General features: G+C 58.0%; 1 protein-coding gene across 1 annotated transcript in view; it reads right to left on the minus strand.

The window, feature by feature from the left end:
- Window positions 1–18,692, minus strand: part of herc2 (HECT and RLD domain containing E3 ubiquitin protein ligase 2) — a 43,900-nt gene that overhangs the window by 18,868 nt on the left and 6,340 nt on the right. The window contains 50 exon segments of the mRNA XM_047037234.1: window positions 7–107; window positions 304–472; window positions 566–664; window positions 999–1,097; window positions 1,099–1,142; window positions 1,231–1,348; window positions 1,350–1,502; window positions 1,679–1,821; window positions 1,976–2,122; window positions 2,440–2,578; window positions 2,846–3,076; window positions 3,483–3,679; window positions 3,934–4,081; window positions 4,193–4,377; window positions 4,579–4,761; window positions 4,888–5,080; window positions 5,270–5,457; window positions 5,610–5,801; window positions 5,907–6,058; window positions 6,400–6,536; window positions 6,958–7,137; window positions 7,614–7,750; window positions 7,832–7,850; window positions 7,852–8,028; window positions 8,203–8,330; window positions 8,642–8,774; window positions 9,086–9,196; window positions 9,199–9,302; window positions 9,456–9,606; window positions 9,727–9,826; window positions 10,159–10,194; window positions 10,196–10,224; window positions 10,226–10,335; window positions 11,643–11,667; window positions 11,669–11,829; window positions 12,159–12,237; window positions 12,239–12,315; window positions 12,476–12,648; window positions 13,046–13,224; window positions 13,405–13,529; window positions 13,729–13,957; window positions 14,249–14,449; window positions 14,837–15,030; window positions 15,203–15,454; window positions 15,895–16,008; window positions 16,130–16,275; window positions 16,599–16,750; window positions 17,020–17,208; window positions 18,055–18,228; window positions 18,425–18,596. Coding sequence (XP_046893190.1) covers window positions 7–107; window positions 304–472; window positions 566–664; window positions 999–1,097; window positions 1,099–1,142; window positions 1,231–1,348; window positions 1,350–1,502; window positions 1,679–1,821; window positions 1,976–2,122; window positions 2,440–2,578; window positions 2,846–3,076; window positions 3,483–3,679; window positions 3,934–4,081; window positions 4,193–4,377; window positions 4,579–4,761; window positions 4,888–5,080; window positions 5,270–5,457; window positions 5,610–5,801; window positions 5,907–6,058; window positions 6,400–6,536; window positions 6,958–7,137; window positions 7,614–7,750; window positions 7,832–7,850; window positions 7,852–8,028; window positions 8,203–8,330; window positions 8,642–8,774; window positions 9,086–9,196; window positions 9,199–9,302; window positions 9,456–9,606; window positions 9,727–9,826; window positions 10,159–10,194; window positions 10,196–10,224; window positions 10,226–10,335; window positions 11,643–11,667; window positions 11,669–11,829; window positions 12,159–12,237; window positions 12,239–12,315; window positions 12,476–12,648; window positions 13,046–13,224; window positions 13,405–13,529; window positions 13,729–13,957; window positions 14,249–14,449; window positions 14,837–15,030; window positions 15,203–15,454; window positions 15,895–16,008; window positions 16,130–16,275; window positions 16,599–16,750; window positions 17,020–17,208; window positions 18,055–18,228; window positions 18,425–18,596 — 7,075 coding nt within the window.

Raw genomic sequence — 18,692 nt, forward strand, 5'->3', positions numbered from 1 at the left:
GCGATGAGTCACCGAGCCCCACTTGTACTTGGGCGTGGTGACGGACAGCTTCACGCGGACCTTGTCTCCGATCTTGATGTGGTAGGAGGAGCCCTGAGGGGAGAAGCCTGGAGCAGGCAGGGGGGGAAGCAAGACGATTCGAGCCGTTAAAAAACTGAAAATCACGAAACTTCCGTAACGAGAAGAGGTGGAGGACAGCGGTTCTAAAAAGGAAGAAGCGTTGAGATAAACATTTGATTGCGTGTGTGTGTGCGGTGAATACGTGTGTGTGTGTGTGTGTGTGAGGTGTGTGTGTGGCCGTACCCAGCAGCTCAGTGTGGATGTAGCGGACCCAGTAGGTCCCTCCCTTCAGCTGCCAGTCACACTGCACGTTGAGGTCGTGCAGGCCGTCGCGGTCCAGCTTGATCACCTTGCCCACGTCGCCCTCGTACACCTCCTCATACGTCCGGCAGCACTTCACGATCATCCCCACCTGGGGCGGCCGGGGGGGGGGGGGGGTCAGAGGTCAGGGTCACCAGTCACGGGCGACGTCCTGACCTAGCGAGGGGCTGTGTGGGGCTCTCACCTGGATGTGCTCCCTCATGTAGACGGCGTAGTCGTCGTTGCTCTGGAAGTCGGAGCGCTTCTTAAAGGTCTGGCTCTCGGTCACCACGGCTCCCGGAGGCTGCGGAGGGGCGGGGAGGGAGGGAGGGGTTTGGGGCAGATAGAGTGAATTAGGAATCAGCACAGCGTCAGTGGGCTGTGTATGATACTGTGTTCACCCTGAGGGATCTGTCAGTGTGTGTGAGTTAGTTAGGAATCAGCACAGTGTCAGTGAGCTGTGTATGATACTGTGTTCACCCTGAGGGATCTGTCAGTGTGTCTGAGTTAGTTAGGAATCAGCACAGTGTCAGTGAGCTGTGTATGATACTGTGTTCACCCTGAGGGTTCTGTCAGTGTGTGTGTGTGTGTGTGTGTGTGTGTGTGTGTGTGAGCAGGAGCAGCAGCAGGCGACCCACCACAGGGAAGGCAGGTTCGGCCTCCTCCTGCTCCTCCAGCACCTCCTCGTCCGACTCCTCCTCGGAGAGCGTGTCGGCGTCGGACAGCTCCGACGGGGGGCACGTCCGGGTGGTCCAGCAGCCAGCCCACCAGCGCCTCCACGCCTGCAGGGGAGGGAACAACCACCGGTCAGTCTGACACCCAGACCCACGGGCCCGCACACACGTCAAGCGCTCCTCCGCCCCTCCGTACCTGGCACGCCCGAGGTGCCGGTGGCCGTCCCCGACAGAGACTTGAGGGCGTGCTCGATGTTCCTGCGCTGGAAGCCCATCTCCATGAGCTGCAGCACCAGGGGCAGCGGGGGGCGCGGCCGTGGCCGCCTTGGGCCTGCGCTGGCGGGGCGGGCGGGCCTGCTGCACGGTGACGGGCGTGGTGGCCTCGCTGGAGCAGCTGTCCTCGAACAGCGGGGACGACGGGTGGGTGGACTCCACCGCCAGGTACTGGCACACCGCCAGGGCGGCGGCCTGCACACACACACACACACACACACACACACACACACACAGGCATAGTGAGATGCACATGAACGCACGCGAATGGCATGCAAATGCACTCCCAACTTTTAAGAAACGATTTTGCAAGTGCACCAAAAGGGGACACGTTTGGGTTGGGTAAGTAGATGTTCTGTTGACGTCGTCACCTCCAGCTCCTGCCTCTGGAACAGGGCCTTGATGGGGGAGGGCTGGGTGGCAGCGGACAGCAGCTGCTGGAGGAGGAGCAGCGGGGGCAGGGGCCCCTCGGGGGACAGGTCCCCCACGTCGGGAGACAGAGCTACTGGATCCTCTGCATGTACACACACACACACACACGCGGAAAGGGAGAGATGAAGGGGGTTAAGTTCTCATTGTCTACTCGCTCCAACCCTCCATCGACACCCTCTCTCAAGCCCTCGGTCCCACACTTCCACCCCCCCACCACCAGGGGGCGAGGGCCTCACCGCCGGTGCTGGGCCCCAGGTCGAGCACGGCTGGCTGGGACAGGATGTGGCGCAGCTTGTCCTGGTGAGCCAGCAGAGCCCGCGCTGCCTTCAGGATGTACAGCCTCAGCTGCTGACAGCGGAGGAGCTGCACGTCCACCTGGTCGGCTGGACACACACACACACACACGTTATACACCGGATATAAGGGACTTTCATCCTCACAAACACAGCTTATAAAGCGTTGACAGACACTTGAGCTGTGAGTGGCCAGCTTACTGAAGACTCCAGGTGTGTCTGTACTCCAGGTGAGGTGTGTATGTGCTCCAGGTGTGTGTATGTGCTCCAGGTGTGTGTGTGTGCTCCAGGTGTGTGTGTGTGTGTGTACACCAGGTGAGGTGTGTGTGCTCCAGGTGAGGTGTGTGTGTTCCAGGTGAGGTGTGTGTGCTCCAGGTGTGTGTGTGTAGTCCAGGTGAGGCGTGTACCTGTGAGCCCGCGGCTCAGGGACTTCTTCATGCGCTGCTTCTCCAGCCTGCTGCCTGCCAGGTTGACCAGCTGGGCCCACACAGCCAGCATGGGCTCTGTGAAGGGGAGGTTCTGAACGCTGAACGGAGCCACCGGCAGCTGAGACACACACACAGGGAGAACAGGGTCAGTTTCTCTCAGGGTGTGTGGGTGTTGTGTGTTTGGGGGTCAGATGGCTGAGTGGTTAGGGAGCCGGGCTATGAATCAAAATCAAAAGGTTGTTGGTTCGATTCCCGGCCGGGCCAAATTCTGTGTGTCCTTGGGCAAGGTACTTCACCCTACTTGCCTCGGGGAGATTGTCCCTGCTCTGGATAAGAGCGTCTGCTAAGTGACTAAATGTAAATGTGTGTGTTTGTGTTTGCTGACCGGTTTGAGCTGGCTGAGCAGGCAGACGCGGCAGGTCCTCATGTCGTGGAACTGCACGGTGATGCGACCCCTGGGCGTGATGCGTGTCACGATGCCCTCACCGTACTCCTCGTGCACCACCTGGCCGCCCAGGCGCAGGCGGCCGTCGATGCCGCCGATCACGGCCAGCACCGCCATCAGGCTGCCCGCCCGGGGGCCCTCCGAGTCGGGGAGGAAGTCCTCCAGGACAGACTGGAGAGAGAGAGACACAGAGAGAGAGACAGAGAGAGAGACAGAGACAGAGAGAGAGAGAGACAGAGAGAGAGAGAGACAGAGACAGAGAGAGAGAGAGAGAGAGAGAGAGACAGAGACAGAGAGAGAGAGAGACAGAGACAGAGAGAGAGAGAGACAGAGAGAGAGAGAGACAGAGAGAGAGAAACAGAGAGAGAGACACAGAGAGAGAGAGAGAGAGAGAGAGAGAGAGAGAGACACAGCGAGAGAGAGAGAGAGACACAGCGAGAGAGAGAGAGACAGAGAGAGAGACACACAAACCTGTTACATCTCCAGTCTGACCTGAAGCCTTTGAGAACACCAAGGGTCATTGACCAGGTCTGAATCAGAACCCCCCAGCTCCCCCCGGTCTGTGATTGGCTCCTACCGCTTCGGCGTGGCGGCCGGCCATCACGTCGCCGATGCAGCTGAGCTGGGCGTTGATGTAGTCGTTGATGAGGCCGTTCCACTGGGCCAGGGAGTGCAGCGAGCGCAGGGCCGCCACGATCTCCTCAGCCAGCGTGCTGCTGTGAGTGGCCGTGAGGGAGGCCTGGGGGCGGGACTTCCTGCGCCGTAGAGAGCCCTCTGAGAGAGGGGAGAGGAGGAGGAGGAGGAGGAAGACAGGGGTTCAGGAACTAGCTAATGTTCAGTACATTGATGGCAGCACAAATGCTAATTCATGTGCCAACTAAATGTCACGGCGTCGCTAGAAGAATGGGCAAATTCTGAACAGCGGTATTGCCGGACAATCGTATTTTGTAACTTCTATGTCAATGAACTGCGCTCGACTCAAAGCTGCAGTGCCAGCGCGGGCCCCCCGGGGGGCGCTGTGCAGGTACCTCTGAGCAGGGGCAGGTCGGAGGAGCAGGTGCTGAGCAGGCTGCCCAGGAAGCAGAACAGCTTCTCCACCAGAAACTTCATGTCCTGACAGCGCTCCGTCTTGTCCCAGGACGGCAGCACGGCCTGCAGCAGACGCAGGGCCAGGATCTGGAGGAGGAAGAGGGGGGGGGAGTCTAGTTTCCACATTCTCCATCTGAACTCTTTGCCCTCCCTCCCCTCCCCTCCCTCCCTCCCTCCCTCCCCTCCCTCCTCCCTCACCTGTCTCTGCAGGGAGACGGCGTTGAAGGCCTGCTGGCCCTCCACGATCCTGACGAGCAGGCCGATCCAGGCGGAGGTGCTGAGCGTGCTGCACATCTGGGGCATGAGGGCCACGCTGCGGACGAAGCCCAGCGTGCACCAGCTCCTGTGCTGCTCTCGCCACACCTGCCGGAGGGTGGGGCAGCCTGGGGGGGAGGGGGGGGGGGGAGGGAATCCAGGGTGAGGGAGATAGAAGGGAAGTAAGCAAATCGGAAAAGAATGGCTAAAAGAAGCCTTCACACACACATACGATGGCTTGTTTTGATATGGACAATGCATATATGATATATGGTGGATGTGTAGTGTGCCAGTGTGCTGAGGGCGGGGGGGGCGGGGGGGGGGGTCACCTGTCTTGTCGCTGGCTCCGCTCTCCACCAGCGTCCTCAGCAGGCCGCAGAGTGTGCGCGTGGCGTCGGCCTGCATCACCTCAGAGTAGATGCCGGCTGACAGGGAGAGGGTCTTCAGCAGGTTCACCGTGCTGGTCAGCATCATGGCTGTGGGGTGGCTGCTCTTCTCCACGGGCTCTCCTTCTACACACACACACACGTAGGTGTTAGGAAGCTGGATAGTGAGGGTGTGTGTGTCAGTGTGTGTATGAGTGTGTGTCTGTGTGTCAGTGTGTGTCAGTGAGTGTGTGTCAGTGTCAGCGTGCTGACCCGTGTCATCCTCGGTGTCTGAGTCCTCGGTGGTGGGCTGGGAGGCGGCGGGGGGCTCGGCCAGCTTCAGGTCGTACTTGCCCTCCTTGCCCATGCGGTACGAGTTGGTGCTGCTGGTGTCCCACTGCACCCGGATCCAGCCGTCCTCCCCCAGCTCTCCTATCACCCGGCCCAGACCTGGCGCTGGGCCGTCCTGCTCGGGGGAGCGAGGGAGGGAGGGGGTAAGAACACAGACACACATGGCATAAGGATGGGGGTTGGCATAGTTTAGTGGTTAGAGCATTTGGCACATGGCAAAAGTTGGTTTAGGTGCAGCTCGGTATATGTGAAGCCCTCTGTGACACTGCTTCTAAAAATAACAAATGATTTGTGATTGTGTCACCTGATCTCCCCATTTCCAGTCCAGCCCTCTCATGACCCGGGTGCCTATCTTCATCATGGAGGCCAGCTCGGGGCCGGAGGCGGGCAGGGGCGCGGGGGTCGTCTCCTTCCTGGACTCCTCCAGGACCGTGGCTGAGCCTCCGTGGGCCCCGGGGCCCTGGTCCTCCTCGCTGCTGTCTGTGCTGGGGCCTGGGAAGCACACAGCACAGCCGGGTCAGCACCAGCCCTGTAACCATCTGTGAAACCAGCCCTGTAACCACCTGTGTAACCAGCCCTGTAACCATCTGTGTAACCAGCCCTGTAACCACCTGTGTAACCAGCCCTGTAACTATCTGAGTCACCTATGAGCCGCAGGATGCTCTGGGTGAGGGCCAGGGTTCCAGAGTTGAGCAGCAGGCTGAGGCTGTTGGCCCCGTGCTTCAGGGACAGCATGTGCAGCATGGCCAGCAGGAAGCGGGCCTGGGGGATGGTGCCCAGGCTGGGCCCCGCCGGGTTCTCGTTGGTGATGGTCTGGAGGGGCACCGGCTGAACTCCTGGAGGACGGAGGGAGGGGAGACGAGGTCAGGGGAGGGGGTGAGGAGGTTAGGGGAGGGCTGAGGAACGCATGTGTCCAGGCCTAACTTGCGCGAGGCTCTCACCCAGCTCTTTGAAGCGGGCGGTGGCATCCAGCAGGATGGTGCGCACGTTCTGGATGGCCCACGAGTACAGCTTGCCGAAGGTCACCTCCAGCAGCATGCGGTTGAAGGGGGGGATGAGGTCTACATCCTTCAGGCAGTCAGACAGCGGCTCCCTGGAGAGATGCATGATGGGAAGCGTCACAACTACAAACAAATACAATCCCACACAAGAGGCAGGCTCAATTATGCTCTTTATCTACGGTTAGAGCTTAACTCAATGTGAAAATCTTACCTAGAGTCTCTTAAACAAGCATGAAAACACTAAAAACAAGACAAACTGAACCTTACATCTTGCATGTAATAATAAAAAAATACATCCGTCTAACAGACGCTTTTATCCAAAGCATGGCATAAGGTACAGGGAAGATTTGAACCTGCAACCTCTTGATCTGCACTCGCAAGTGCTCTCACCACGAAGCTAACCCTGGCCTGGTGTGTGTGTGGGCCCACGTACCCTATGTTGGTGCCCTCGGGCACCACCCTCTGCCAGCCACACAGCATGCTGTACTGGACAGAGGGCAGGAGGAAGCTCTTGGAGGCCAGCTTCAGCATGGTGTCGATGCCCTCCAGCCTCACCTCGGCGCGCTCCAGCTGCGGAGGAAGCGAGAAGCAGGTGAGCGTCCGGGAACGTTCCGGTCATGTGCGCGTGACGCCCGGTTCACGGCCCGGGACGTCGGCGCCGTATCGCTACGGACCCGGCTTGGTTTGTTCTCGTCTCGCTCAACTCTCTCCTTCGACAGTCCTTCTCTCAAATCACCTTTCCTGCTATATCTCTCTTTCTCCCATCCATCCACTTCTCTCTTTTGCCCCTCTCTCCCCCTCTCTGTTCCCCTCCACCACCCTCCATCTCCCCCCCCCTCCCTCTCCCTCTCTCCCCCTCTCTCTCCCTCTCTGTTCTCCTCCACCACACCCCATCCCTCCCACTCTCTCCCCTCCCCCTCTCTCCCCCCCCCCCCCCTCTCTCTCCCCCCCTCCCTCTCTCTTCCCCCCTCCCTCTCTCCCCCTCCCTCACCTGTTTGAGGAGGCACTTCCTCATCTTCTCCACGTCCAGGGGCTCCTCCTTCAGGGCAAACTCCACGATGGTGCCCATGAGACTGGAGGTGGAGAACAGGCCCTGGACACTGTGCTTCAGCCACTTGTACTTCTGCACGCTGGCCACGGTGGTCAGCAGGGGCTGCCACCGATCCTCCTCCTACAGCACACACACACACGCGCACACACACACACACACACACCCATGGAGAGAGACACACAAACACAGGAAGTTTTAAAACCACAATTACCTTTCACTCTATCTACAACATTGACCAATCGTGTTATTAAGATGCCAGTCAGAACAAATGACCCGACAGCAGCTCTCAGCAGGCAGCGTGCCAGTGAGGCAACACTGGGAACAGGCTTACACCACGAGACTTGGCGTATCCTTCCCATCAGCTGACCAGAAAACCAACCTGACATGTGCAACAGAGTGAGTGAGGTGGGGGGGCCAGCCGTCGCTCTGGGGTCAGAGGAGGGATCAGGCAGTCTGACACTCAGGGGGGGGGGGCTGTTTACATAGTGCTAATAATAGAAACGCCCGTGGCAGTTGGTGGTGTCAGACCCAGGCACCGAGAGGAGAGAGGGGCGGAGGGGGGAGGAGAGAGGGGGGAGGAGAGAGGGATGGAAGACCTTGGGAGGCGTCTTGTTGGTGGGCGACTTCCTGTCGGCGGGGGTGGGGCTTATTGGGACGCACAGCTCCTCCTCATTGGTCCCTGCGTTCTCCAGTTTGGGCTCCTCGACGTCAGCTGATTCCGACTTCTTTGGCACTGAAAATCCCCCCCGGGAGATAAGTGTTAAGTAACAAGTTCCAATCGCAGAGGTTCGAATTCCCCCCAGGCACACCATACCTCTCTTTTTCCGGCGGTCCCCTGATGAGCTTCTGGGTGATCCTCTTCCAGCGCGGCTGGGCCCCCAGCAGCTTCAGCTTGGACACGATGGACAGGTCGTTGCTGACGGCCGGACGCAGCTCGTTGAACAGGAAGCGCAGGCGCTCGATCACGGGGGCACACACCTCCTTGTAGGAGCGACCCTGCTCCTGGTGGGTCTGGAGCCAGCCCGGGGGAAGCACGTCACTGGCTCAATATCTGACTAGCACTCGTCTCATTTGCATTATGTTCCCATTGTATCATTCACATTCACAGGAACGTTCACATTTTGTCTATATACTTTCAAGTTTTCTGTCTAGTCACTGGGGTGAGTTGTGAGGGGTGAAACCGACCTTGATTAAAGAGCACTTGGCCTGGTACACCATGCGACACACGTCAATCACCGATCTGGGGAGGGACCTCTGCTTGGATTGGTCCATGCCCAAGGCACATTGATTGACCAGTGAGAGGGCTATGTGACCTGTGAGAGCGACATCACATTCAGAGAGCTGCCAAATGGCCCGTGAGACCAAAACAGACTGAATGATCACACGCTCCGGCTGAGAGAACAACTCCATGCCTGTAACTCCACATCTGACGATTCATTCATGATGATAAACAGAGAAGAAGAAAGTAGAGAAGACGAAATCTCCATGGACGTGGAGCTAATTCTATTCCATTCTAAAACTAGAACTAAACTCGGAACAGCATAAAACTACACAACAGACCGAAAGCATGAGCATAAGATGCTGTTTCAGTAGTCTATGGAGAAGTGTTGATGATGAGGGTTACCCAGGTCCTGGTGCTTGAGCAGGCAGCACAGCAGCAGCCTGCCCACCTCCTCCACCGGGTGCTCTGGGGGGAAGGTGATGGGCGTGATGAGGTGGAACTGCTTGCAGCAGCGCTCAATTTGGCATAGGAAGTCCTGGGGAGAAACACACACACAAGGAGGAAGGGTGGAGACAGAGACATAGAGACACAGAGAGAGAGAGAGAGAGAGAGAGAGAGAGAGAGTCAGACCGGGACAGAGAGAGAGAGAGAGAGAGAGAGAGAGAGAGAGAGAGAGAGACAGAGAGAGAGAGAGAGAGAGAGAGTAGCTGTGGTGTTTGGCATAGGTGGTGGGGAGGGGCGAGTGCGTGTCCCCTCTCCACTCAAACAGTGCCAGCTGTCCACTCACAACGGAGACGGCAAGAAGCCGTTCTTGATGGTAAACCTGACGGGGGGGAGGGTACCTACCTTGACAGTGTGGTCCTGGGTGGTGTTGTCGGCGATGGCCTGGAGGAAGGGCTGAGCGTGGTCGCTGAGGGTGATCCTGCGGGAGGACAGCTTGGTCTTGTCGGGGCCGGCCCGGAGCCCAGGGAGCTGCAGTGGTCCTCGTCCTTCTCCTCATTGTAGTTGTAGTGGATCTGGCTGGTCTGGAGGCCCCCGGAGAAGATGGAGGACTTCAGCCATTCTGGAGGGGAGAGAGGAGGAGGGCTTCAGAGCTGGCTCCCTGGGCAACAGGAGGGACTTGGAATCTTGGAACTTTAGAATCTCGGAAACGTTCTCTTTTTCTTTGCAGAATCAAGTGGGTTTTTATCTCTCCCCCCCCCCCCCCGGAACTCACTGGCACATTCTATCTCCATGGGCGCCAGGGGCGTGCTCACGGCCAGGTAGGAGGCGTGCAGGCCCAGGAGCAGGCCCAGGTTCCTCTCCGTGTCGATCAGCGGTGAGGACAGACTGCTCAGGTCTGGGGTGGTCACCGTTTCCTGGTTAGGCTGCAAACACACACACACAGGATGCAGCATGAACGAGGCTGTCCAATCGGTTTGCTGTGTAACCGAATATGCCGTCATTTCCCGTCTGTAGGGCTAGCCACAGGAGAAACACACACATACCTCCATGTACTGGCCCACACAGAAGGCCTGCATGGACTCCCTGGTGTCCTCGAACTGCAGAGCGGCTTCCAGAGCGATCACAGGGGTCTCCCCCTGCAAACTGGGCTGGGAGGAGGGGGGGGGGGGGGGGGGGGGGGGGGAGGGATAAGGTTAGACCTGAACTTTTTTTTTTAATTCATATTTTGAAGCGACAAACACAGCGCACCTTCAAAGTGTTGATTTGATGCCGCGTGTGTGTGAGACTGTATATGTCTCATGAGAGAGGAGTGACGTTAACATTCTACAACTACAATAAACACCCCCGAGTTAAATGAACACTGAAACACATGCTGTGAAGGTACCCGAAGGTTGGAAAAAAAAAAAAACCTTCATTTGTTTTCTATAATCCCCTTCCATATTGTGTTTAGGGCATGTCAGAGGCCCTCCCCTAACTCACCCAGGATGCTGTTCCCGGTGAGCGACTGGGCCCTGGAAGTCCCGGATGTCGTACACCTTGCCCCTCGATGACGGTCCAGAAGCCCCCGTCCTTGTTGTGGTTCTCCAGGTCGGCCTTGCGGATCAGGGACACCTCCTCGTTGTTCCTGGAGCTCTGGCCTGTGAAGAACGAGCCTGCCGCAGCAGAGCACAAGCTGCTGTCATCCTAGACCCACACAGGCGTGCCCCGAGCTCTCCGTGCTCACATGCAGCCCCCCCTGAGGCCCCCTGCTGCCTCCATGCACCCATGTCTGACCCCCCCCCCCCCTGAGGCCCCCTGCTGCCTCCATGCACCCATGTCTGACCCCTCCCCCTCTCTCTGCTGCCTCCATGCACCCATGTCCTGACCCCTCCCCCTCTCTGCTGCCTCCATGCACCCATGTCTGACCCCTCCCCCTCTCTGCTGCCTCCATGCAGCCCATGTCTGACCCCTCCCCCTCTCTGCTGCCTCCATGCACCCATGTCTGACCCCTCCCCCTCTCTGCTGCCTCCATGCACCCATGTCTGACCCCTCCCCCTCTCTGCTGCCTCCATGCACCCATGTCTGACCCCTCCCCCTCTCTGCTGCCTCCATGCACCCATGTCTGACCCCTCCCCCTCTCTGCTGCCTCCATGCACCCATGTCTGACCCCTCCCCCTCTCTGCTGCCTCCATGCACCCATGTCTGACCCCTCCCCCTCTCTGCTGCCTCCATGCACCCATGTCTGACCCCTCCCCCTCTCTGCTGCCTCCATGCACCCATGTCTGACCCCTCCCCCTCTCTGCTGCCTCCATGCACCCATGTCTGACCCCTCCCCCTCTCTGCTGCCTCCATGCACCCATGTCTGACCCCTCCCCCTCTCTGCTGCCTCCATGCACCCATGTCTGACCCCTCCCCCTCTCTGCTGCCTCCATGCACCCATGTCTGACCCCTCCCCCTCTCTGCTGCCTCCATGCACCCATGTCTGACCCCTCCCCCTCTCTGCTGCCTCCATGCACCCATGTCTGACCCCTCCCCCCTCTCTGCTGCCTCCATGCACCCATGTCTGACCCCTCCCCCTCTCTGCTGCCTCCATGCACCCATGTCTGACCCCTCCCCCCTCTCTGCTGCCTCCATGCACCCATGTCTGACCCCTCCCCCTCTCTGCTGCCTCCATGCACCCATGTCTGACCCCTCCCCCTCTCTGCTGCCTCCATGCACCCATGTCTGACACCCCCCCCACCCCCCACCCCAGAACCTCTATTTCATTCTAAACCACAGCCCGCTAAAACGGTATGTAACCAAGGTCATTTTGAATCATACATTATATTGTAAAGGCACCAACGGTCACACAAACCAACCTCACACTTGCCAACACAATCCCATTTCATTCATTCCCCCGCCCCCCCCCCCCCCCAAACCTTCCCGGAATCGTGGTACTGTCATTCATCACCCCTCCCCTCCTCCCCCCCGGGATCTTTACCCATGATGCCCGGCCAGGCCAGGTCCCTCGTTGTCGTCCCTCTCGTGTCCGGGCGCCAGGTGGTTAAAGCGGTCCAGGTGTTCCAGCAGGCCAGCCAGCAGGGGGATGGAGCCCGTCTCCTGCATCAGGCCTGCGTCTATGGTGAGCAGCAGCACGATGGACACCACCAGCTCTGGGAGGAGCACGCCTGCAGGGAGAGGAGGCGTTAGCACTGACCAGCACTGACCAGCAGGACAGGTGGGAGGCGTAAGCACTGACCAGAAGGACAGGTGGGAGACATTAGCACTGACCAGCACTGAGCAGCAGGACAGGTGGGGAGACATTAGCACTGACCAGCACTGAGCAGCAGGACAGGTGGGGAGACATTATCACTGACCAGCAGGACAGGTGGGAGACATTATCACTGACCAGCGAGGACAGGTGGGAGACATTATCACTGACCAGCAGGACAGGTGGGAGACATTATCACTGACCAGCAGGACAGGTGGGAGACATTATCATCCGTCAGAGACTCACCGGTGAGGTCTCCCTCGATGACACGAGACACTTCGGCAAAGTGGCGGTGTCCAGCGAAGGCGATGCTGGTGGCCACCGGGTAGAATGTCCCCGATGTGCGTGCACAGCAGGGAGATGTACTTCTTCAACAGGGAGCCCACTCCCAGGAGCTCTGGGTCTGGAGGAGGGAGGGAGGGAGAGAGGGGAGGGAGAATGGGTGGGTAACATGAATAATAAAGCAGCTTAGCAGCCATCTGAACCCCCATTAGGTGTCTCTCCACCCCCGTGTATCCAGGTTCCTCCTCTCAGACCTTGCGGACTCACTGGTAGCCGTTGACGTGCTCCGTCCCCTCCGACCCCCAGGTACAGCTTGCTGACCAGCAGCCTCTGGAAGCGCAGCAGCAGGTCCAGCGAAGCCGAGCGCTCCTTGCTGACGCTCTCCGCGTCCAGGCAGCTGGAGATCCTCCTGGCCGCGTCCTTCAGCCGGCCGATGGTCTGGGAGGCTATGTTCCTGTGGACCACAGGGGGGGGGGGGGGGGTCAGCTCAGCTCAGCAAGGGCTGTTTGTGAGGACGTAAACGCGAGAGAGGATGGAAAGAAGGAGAAAGACGGAGGGAGAGAGAGAGAGAGAGAGAGAGAGAGAGAGAGAGAGAGAGAGAGAGGAGGGGGAGAGAGAGGAGGGGGAGGAAGAGAGAGAGAGAGAGAGAGGAGAGGGAGAGGAGAGAGAGGGAGGGGGGGAGAGAGAGAGAGAGAGGAGGAGAGGTGAGAGAGAGAGGAGGGGGGGGGAGAGAGAGGAAGGGGGAAAGGGGGAGGAGAGAGGAGGGGTATAGAGAAAGGAGGGGGAGGAGAGAGAGGAGGGAGGGAGAGAGAGGAGGGGTAGAGGGCCCGAGAGGCAGCGTGGGCAGGTACCTCAGCAACTGCTGCACCAGCTGCACCAGGGGCAGGCTCTGCTTCCCTGCAGACTCGTAGATCCCCGTGTTGATGAGGTCCTTGTCCAGGGCCGTGCGGCAGCGCTGCATGCTGGAGGCGTTGGCCTCCTGCTCGTCGATCTCCTTCTCCTTCTGAGCCTCCTTCTTAGCCTCGATGTCCTGGAAGGGGAGGGGAGAGCAGACGCCTCGTGAGTACCAAACAGAGACGCAAGGCTGGAATTGAACCCGGGCCTCTGTTGTTATAGGTTTACGTGTAGTACGCATTCTCCCCAGTGAGCCCCAAGAAGCCCTAAATGGTTGGGCTGGGCTGGGCTGATGTGTGAAACAACGCGGGCTGACCTGGATTTCGGCGGTGATGGCTGCGTTCAGGGCAGACTCCAGCCCTCCGTCCGCCATCAGGCTGCTGACCAGCAGGTCGATCATGAAGCGACGGCCGGGGCTGACGCTCATCTCGTTGCCGGACGCTGAAGGAGACACACACACGCACAGACACACACACACAGTGGAAAGTTAACACCCACTTCCCTCAATAACAGAGCCCTACCATCCCTCTCACACACACACACACACAACACAAACTCTACCAAGGACCAGAAAAAACTAAAACCATCGACCACGACCGGCCCCCACGTCCTGGATCCCACCCCCCGGGGCAAGCCTCACCTGCGTTGGGCAGGAGGGAGGACAGAGCCCTGGCTCTCTCCTCGGCCGTGGGCAGCAGGACCGACCAGCCGCTCTGCAGCACGGCCTGCGCCGCCGTCTGGACCGTGTTGAGCACGCCGGCGTTGCTGGCCAGCGTCACCACCGTCTGCTTGAGGTTGTTGAGCAGGACGCTGCCCAGGCCCAGGCCCAGCTCCTCCGGGTCCACCTGGTTACTGATGGCAGCATGGAGCTGGGGAGGCAGGGGGACAGCCAGTTACACAACCTGGAGGTGAACCAGGGGAGAACCAGGGGACTACAGGGGAACAACCAGTTACACAACCTGGAGGTGAACCAGTGCAGAACCAGGGGACTACAGGGAAACAACCAGTTACACAACCTGGAGGAGGTGAACCAGGGGACTACAGGGGAACAACCAGTTACACGTTTGCAGGGACAACACAAAGGGACATCAAAGCCGTCCTCGTCGATTTATGGATGCCGCTTCACAGTCGAAGTGTCGGGCCTTAGTGGCGGTCCGTACCTGGAGGCGGAGCAGGTTGAGGGTGGCCACCACCATGCACTCCTTCTCCTGCGGCGGGGGCCAGTCCGAGCCGCCGTCCATGCCCTCGCTCACCTGCCGCAGCAGCAGGTCCAGCTGCTCAAAGGTCATGGGGCACACGTCCACCACGAAGGGCACGCGCTGCCCCACCGACCACTCGGAGCACGAGGACCAGGCGAAACTCTGCCGCAGCCACGAGAGAGAGACAGAGAGACAGAGACAGAGAGAAACATATAGTCATGTTATAACAGCTCTGTCTGGCAGCAGTTCGATACAATTATGTAGTGATGACTTACAGTAACACCTGCTCATTCGCCTCTTCTATAAACAGTATTTAATAATGTCATAATCTGCTGAAATGGTACACTGGTATTTAAAAAGTTATTTTGTAAATAACTTGAGTAAATAGTAAATATTGTGCGTTCCTGTAGTCCAGAAAGAAGTGGGGAAACTTCATGTGCAACCTCAACTGCAATACTGCTTATATGTCTAACAGTCTATTTTATGAAGCGGAACTTTCTCAAGTAGCACTGTAGCCAATCAGAGCCTCCCCTCCCCTCCTCTGCTCACCTGGCCTGGCCCACAGGCCACGCCCACGATGTGTTTGGAGTTGAGTCCAGGCAGAGCCTTGGGCTGCTTCTTATTGGAGAACAGCGTGTCGAAGTGCTGCAGCTTGTCGTTGCTGCCCCAGCTGTGCACCTCGCCCTCCTCGGTGAGGGCCAGGCAGTGGGTGGAGCCCACCCCCATGTCCACCACCTTCTTACCTGGGGGGGGGGGGGGGGGGAGGGGAGGAGAGACATGAGAGGAAAGAGGGGAGGGGGGGGCAGAAAGAGCTAATTTGAGTTCTACTTCTTTTTTTGTTGTTGCGGTGGCGTGGTCGTTGGAATTTTCACAGTTTTTGTTACCATAACAACATTAGAATGCAGGAGGACTGACCCTGCAGGCTCTCCAGCAGCTTAGGGTAGCGCACGTGCTCGTCCGTGCCGTGGCCCAGCCTCTGGTTGTCCCCCTTCCCCCAGGTGTACACCTGGCCGTCCTTGGTGAGCGCCACGGAGAACTGGCTGCCGCAGAACACCCTGACCGTGTCCAGGTCCTGGAGCTTCTCCAGCAGCTTGGGCGTCTTGCAGCCGTCGCTGCCGCCCCGGCCCAGCTTGCCGTAGTCCCCGTCCCCCCACGACCACACCTGACCTGCGGGGGGGTTCGAGAGGGGAGGGGGTTAGAGGGGAGATCGTCAGGAATGGTGATGTTGCTTTGGATGCAAGTATATACGCAAGCTTATATGAGTGACTCGGCTATATAAATAAAACATAAATTTTTTGTAATCTCATCAAGTTGATGATAATCGAGAGGGATAATGAGACAGCAGGTCTGGTAGTCTAGACAAGAGGGGTGCGTGCCAACACATGAATAAAGAATAGGCAGTGTCCCATAGACTGCCTCTCTCTCTCTCTGTCTCTCTCTCTCTCTGTGTCTCTCTCTCTCTCTCTCTCTCTCTCTCTGTGTCTCTCTCTCTCTTTGTGTCTCTCTCTCTCTATCTCTCTGTGTCTCTCTCTCTCTATGTCTCTCTCTCTCTCTGTCTCTCTCTCTCTCTCTGTCTCTCTCTCTCTCTCTGTCTCTCTCTCTCTCACCGTTCTCCGTCACAGCGAGAGTCTGGGCGTCCCCGCTCCCACACGCCACATCTAACACCTTCAGCCCCTTCAGAGCCGTCACCAGCATGGGCGTGGTCTGGTCCTCGCTGGAGCCTATCAGAGCAGCCGAGAGAACAGAACCTTGAAGACACAGCCAATCGCGTCACCAGAGACTCTGGGCTGCTAACAGGGATGGAATCGTAAATGTTGTTACTGTTGAAGGGGGTGGTCTTACCGTGGCCCAGCCGGCCATAGTTGCCCCGCCCCCAGGTGTACAGCTCTCCGTCCGCTGTGATGGCGGCACTGTAGGTGCTCCCACAGGCAACGTGAACCACATGCTTCCCTGTGAAGGCTGAGATCAAGGTAGGCTCCTCCAGGTACCTGGGAGGGAGGGAGGGAGGTGTTTTTAAATAACAAATAATAATAAAGTTATTATTATAGACTTAAAGATGGGGATTCGAACATGCAAACAGCCAAATCCTTTAACCACCGAGCTACACCTAATCCCTAACACAATTACATGTCTTCCAAAAGCTCAAAGGTAGTTTTCTGTGGAGGAGCTAGCTAGCGAGCAGGTGTTGCTGTCTGTGGAGCCAGCTAGCTAGCTAGCGAGCAGGTGTTGCTGTCTGTGGAGCCAGCTAGCTAGCTAGCGAGCAGATGTTGCTGTCTGTGGAGCCAGCTAGCTAGCGAGCGGGCTAACGTACGTGGTGTCCCCGTGACCCAGGCGGCCTCCGTCTCCACAGCCCCAGGAGAACACCTCTCCGTTGGTGGACAGGGACAGATAGTGCTGGCCGTCGGGGTGTGCGGCGAGCTTCAGGATCTTCCTGGAGGTCAGGGCGTGGACCAGCATGGGGGCCTGCGGCAACACAACAACTCCTTACTTCAGAGTAGCTAGCAGCGGTGTCAGCGTTTAGTTGCCAAATGCGATGTTTCAGCACGTCATTCTGCGCTCGCTACTGCATTCACAGTGAATAGCTCATAGTATTTATCTTATTTGTATGTTGCTTCACGATAACTTCACTTAAGTCAACTTGCCTCAGGTGGAATTATTATATATTTTTTTATAAAGTAAAACGGTTGTGAATGTCCTAGGGTATCCCAGCCGTGAGTCGACAGAGACTGTACCAGAGTGGTGCACTTGTAGTTCTGGGTGTAGACGGCCCCACTGCTGGCCAGGATGAGGAAGCCCTTCTCGGAGCACACGATCTGGGTCACCCCCAGGCTGGACAGGGCCTTGCACTCGTTGGGGCCGTTCACATTGGTGTACAGCTTCCAGCCCAGCAGTCCCCAGCCAATCACCTCCTGGAGGCTTCCCTGGGGGGGAGGGGAGAGGACGGCAGAGAAAGGGTTAATGTACAGTATTAGCCTAGAGAGGGATACACCACCTGACCATATCAAAGACATGAAGGAGGGCTGGGTGCTGACATGGAGAACATTGAAGTTATTCATAGATATGCATGCAATTGCCATCAAAGGAGGATTGTGATGTCTTCTAGGTATTAGCCGGGAACACAATGCCCTGCAGCCAGAACCATCCGGAGGAGGGAAAAACCATATTCATGCATTTTTACATTTACTTTCATCTGATTTAGCACGTCAGTTCGAACAGAAACGCAGTCGTATTTCAGGGACCATCTTAAAACAACCTTTATTTACACTACAAAAGCGAGTGAAAACCTCCAGCTTCTTTGAGGGAGTTACCTTCAAAGTCTCAAAAGTGAAAACCGCGGCCGAGACTATTTTGAAGTATTTTCGATACGCATTTGATCAGTTAACATCTGAATAATAAAAGGCCTAAAACTTTGCAAACTACACTCCCACCCGGCTCCTCCCCAGGGCATGGTGGAGTCATCCAATGAAGCGCTGATGCAGAAGAGAGAGAGAGTCATGCAGGGAACGGGAAGTCTTAGAAAAGGCTAATTACCTGCATGAATCCATGATCCTCCAACAGAACAGAAGGGGCAGAGAGAAACAGAAATCTGTGTGGCTTCTAGGTCCTCCGTCAAAACACACAACCCATCTTTGACACCGGGTCGAACGTTAACCATTTTCTAAACATGCTGGGGCTCAGGAAGGAAGATGAACCCCAGGGGCGAGGCCCTGCCAGGGGGGAGACTGAGGTTGGGAGGAGGGGGTGGAGGTCATGTGGAGGTCTGGTACCTTGTGCGAGGTGGGAGAGCTGCACTGAGGGGGGCTGCAGGGGGAGGCCAGCCGATCCAGGTGGGCCATGATGACCACGGCCGTCTGGCGCAGGTCGATGGCCAACTCGTTGTCCTGCGGCAGGGTCAGGTAGCGCAGGAAGCTCTCGTTGGGGCTGAGCGGAGCGGAGAGAATCTGGAGGGGCGGAGGAGGAGGAAACCATGAGCTGGGCATCAGCGTCGCCCTGGAGACAGCCGAGGTCCGTCGCAAAGACCAGAGAGCCTTCATTCTAGAACGCCACGGCACGTGACCCCCCTCAGCCCTTTTGTTAGAGAAGCTAACAATCGGAGCACGGATATTCTAGGGACCCGGCCGGGGGCGGGGGCCTCACCTCTCCCTCCTCCTGGGGGACCGGCTCGTCCTTGGTGCTGTAGATGCTCTGCAGGCGCTGCAGCAGGGGCAGCAGGGGGGCGCTGGTGCCCTGGGTGGAGCGCTCGTTGTCCATCTCGCGGGTGCCGCTGTCCCACAGGCGCAGGAGCAGGAGCACGGCGGAGAGGAGCTGACTGGAGGGGAGGAGACCGGAGGGGGTGGGGCGTTAGAGTTGGAGGGGAAGTCACATGGAAGGGGGGGGGGGGGGGCAGGTGTGATGGGTGAGCAGG

The sequence above is a fragment of the Hypomesus transpacificus genome, chromosome 16 (assembly GCF_021917145.1).
Source record: "Hypomesus transpacificus isolate Combined female chromosome 16, fHypTra1, whole genome shotgun sequence".
Taxonomy (NCBI): domain Eukaryota; kingdom Metazoa; phylum Chordata; class Actinopteri; order Osmeriformes; family Osmeridae; genus Hypomesus; species Hypomesus transpacificus.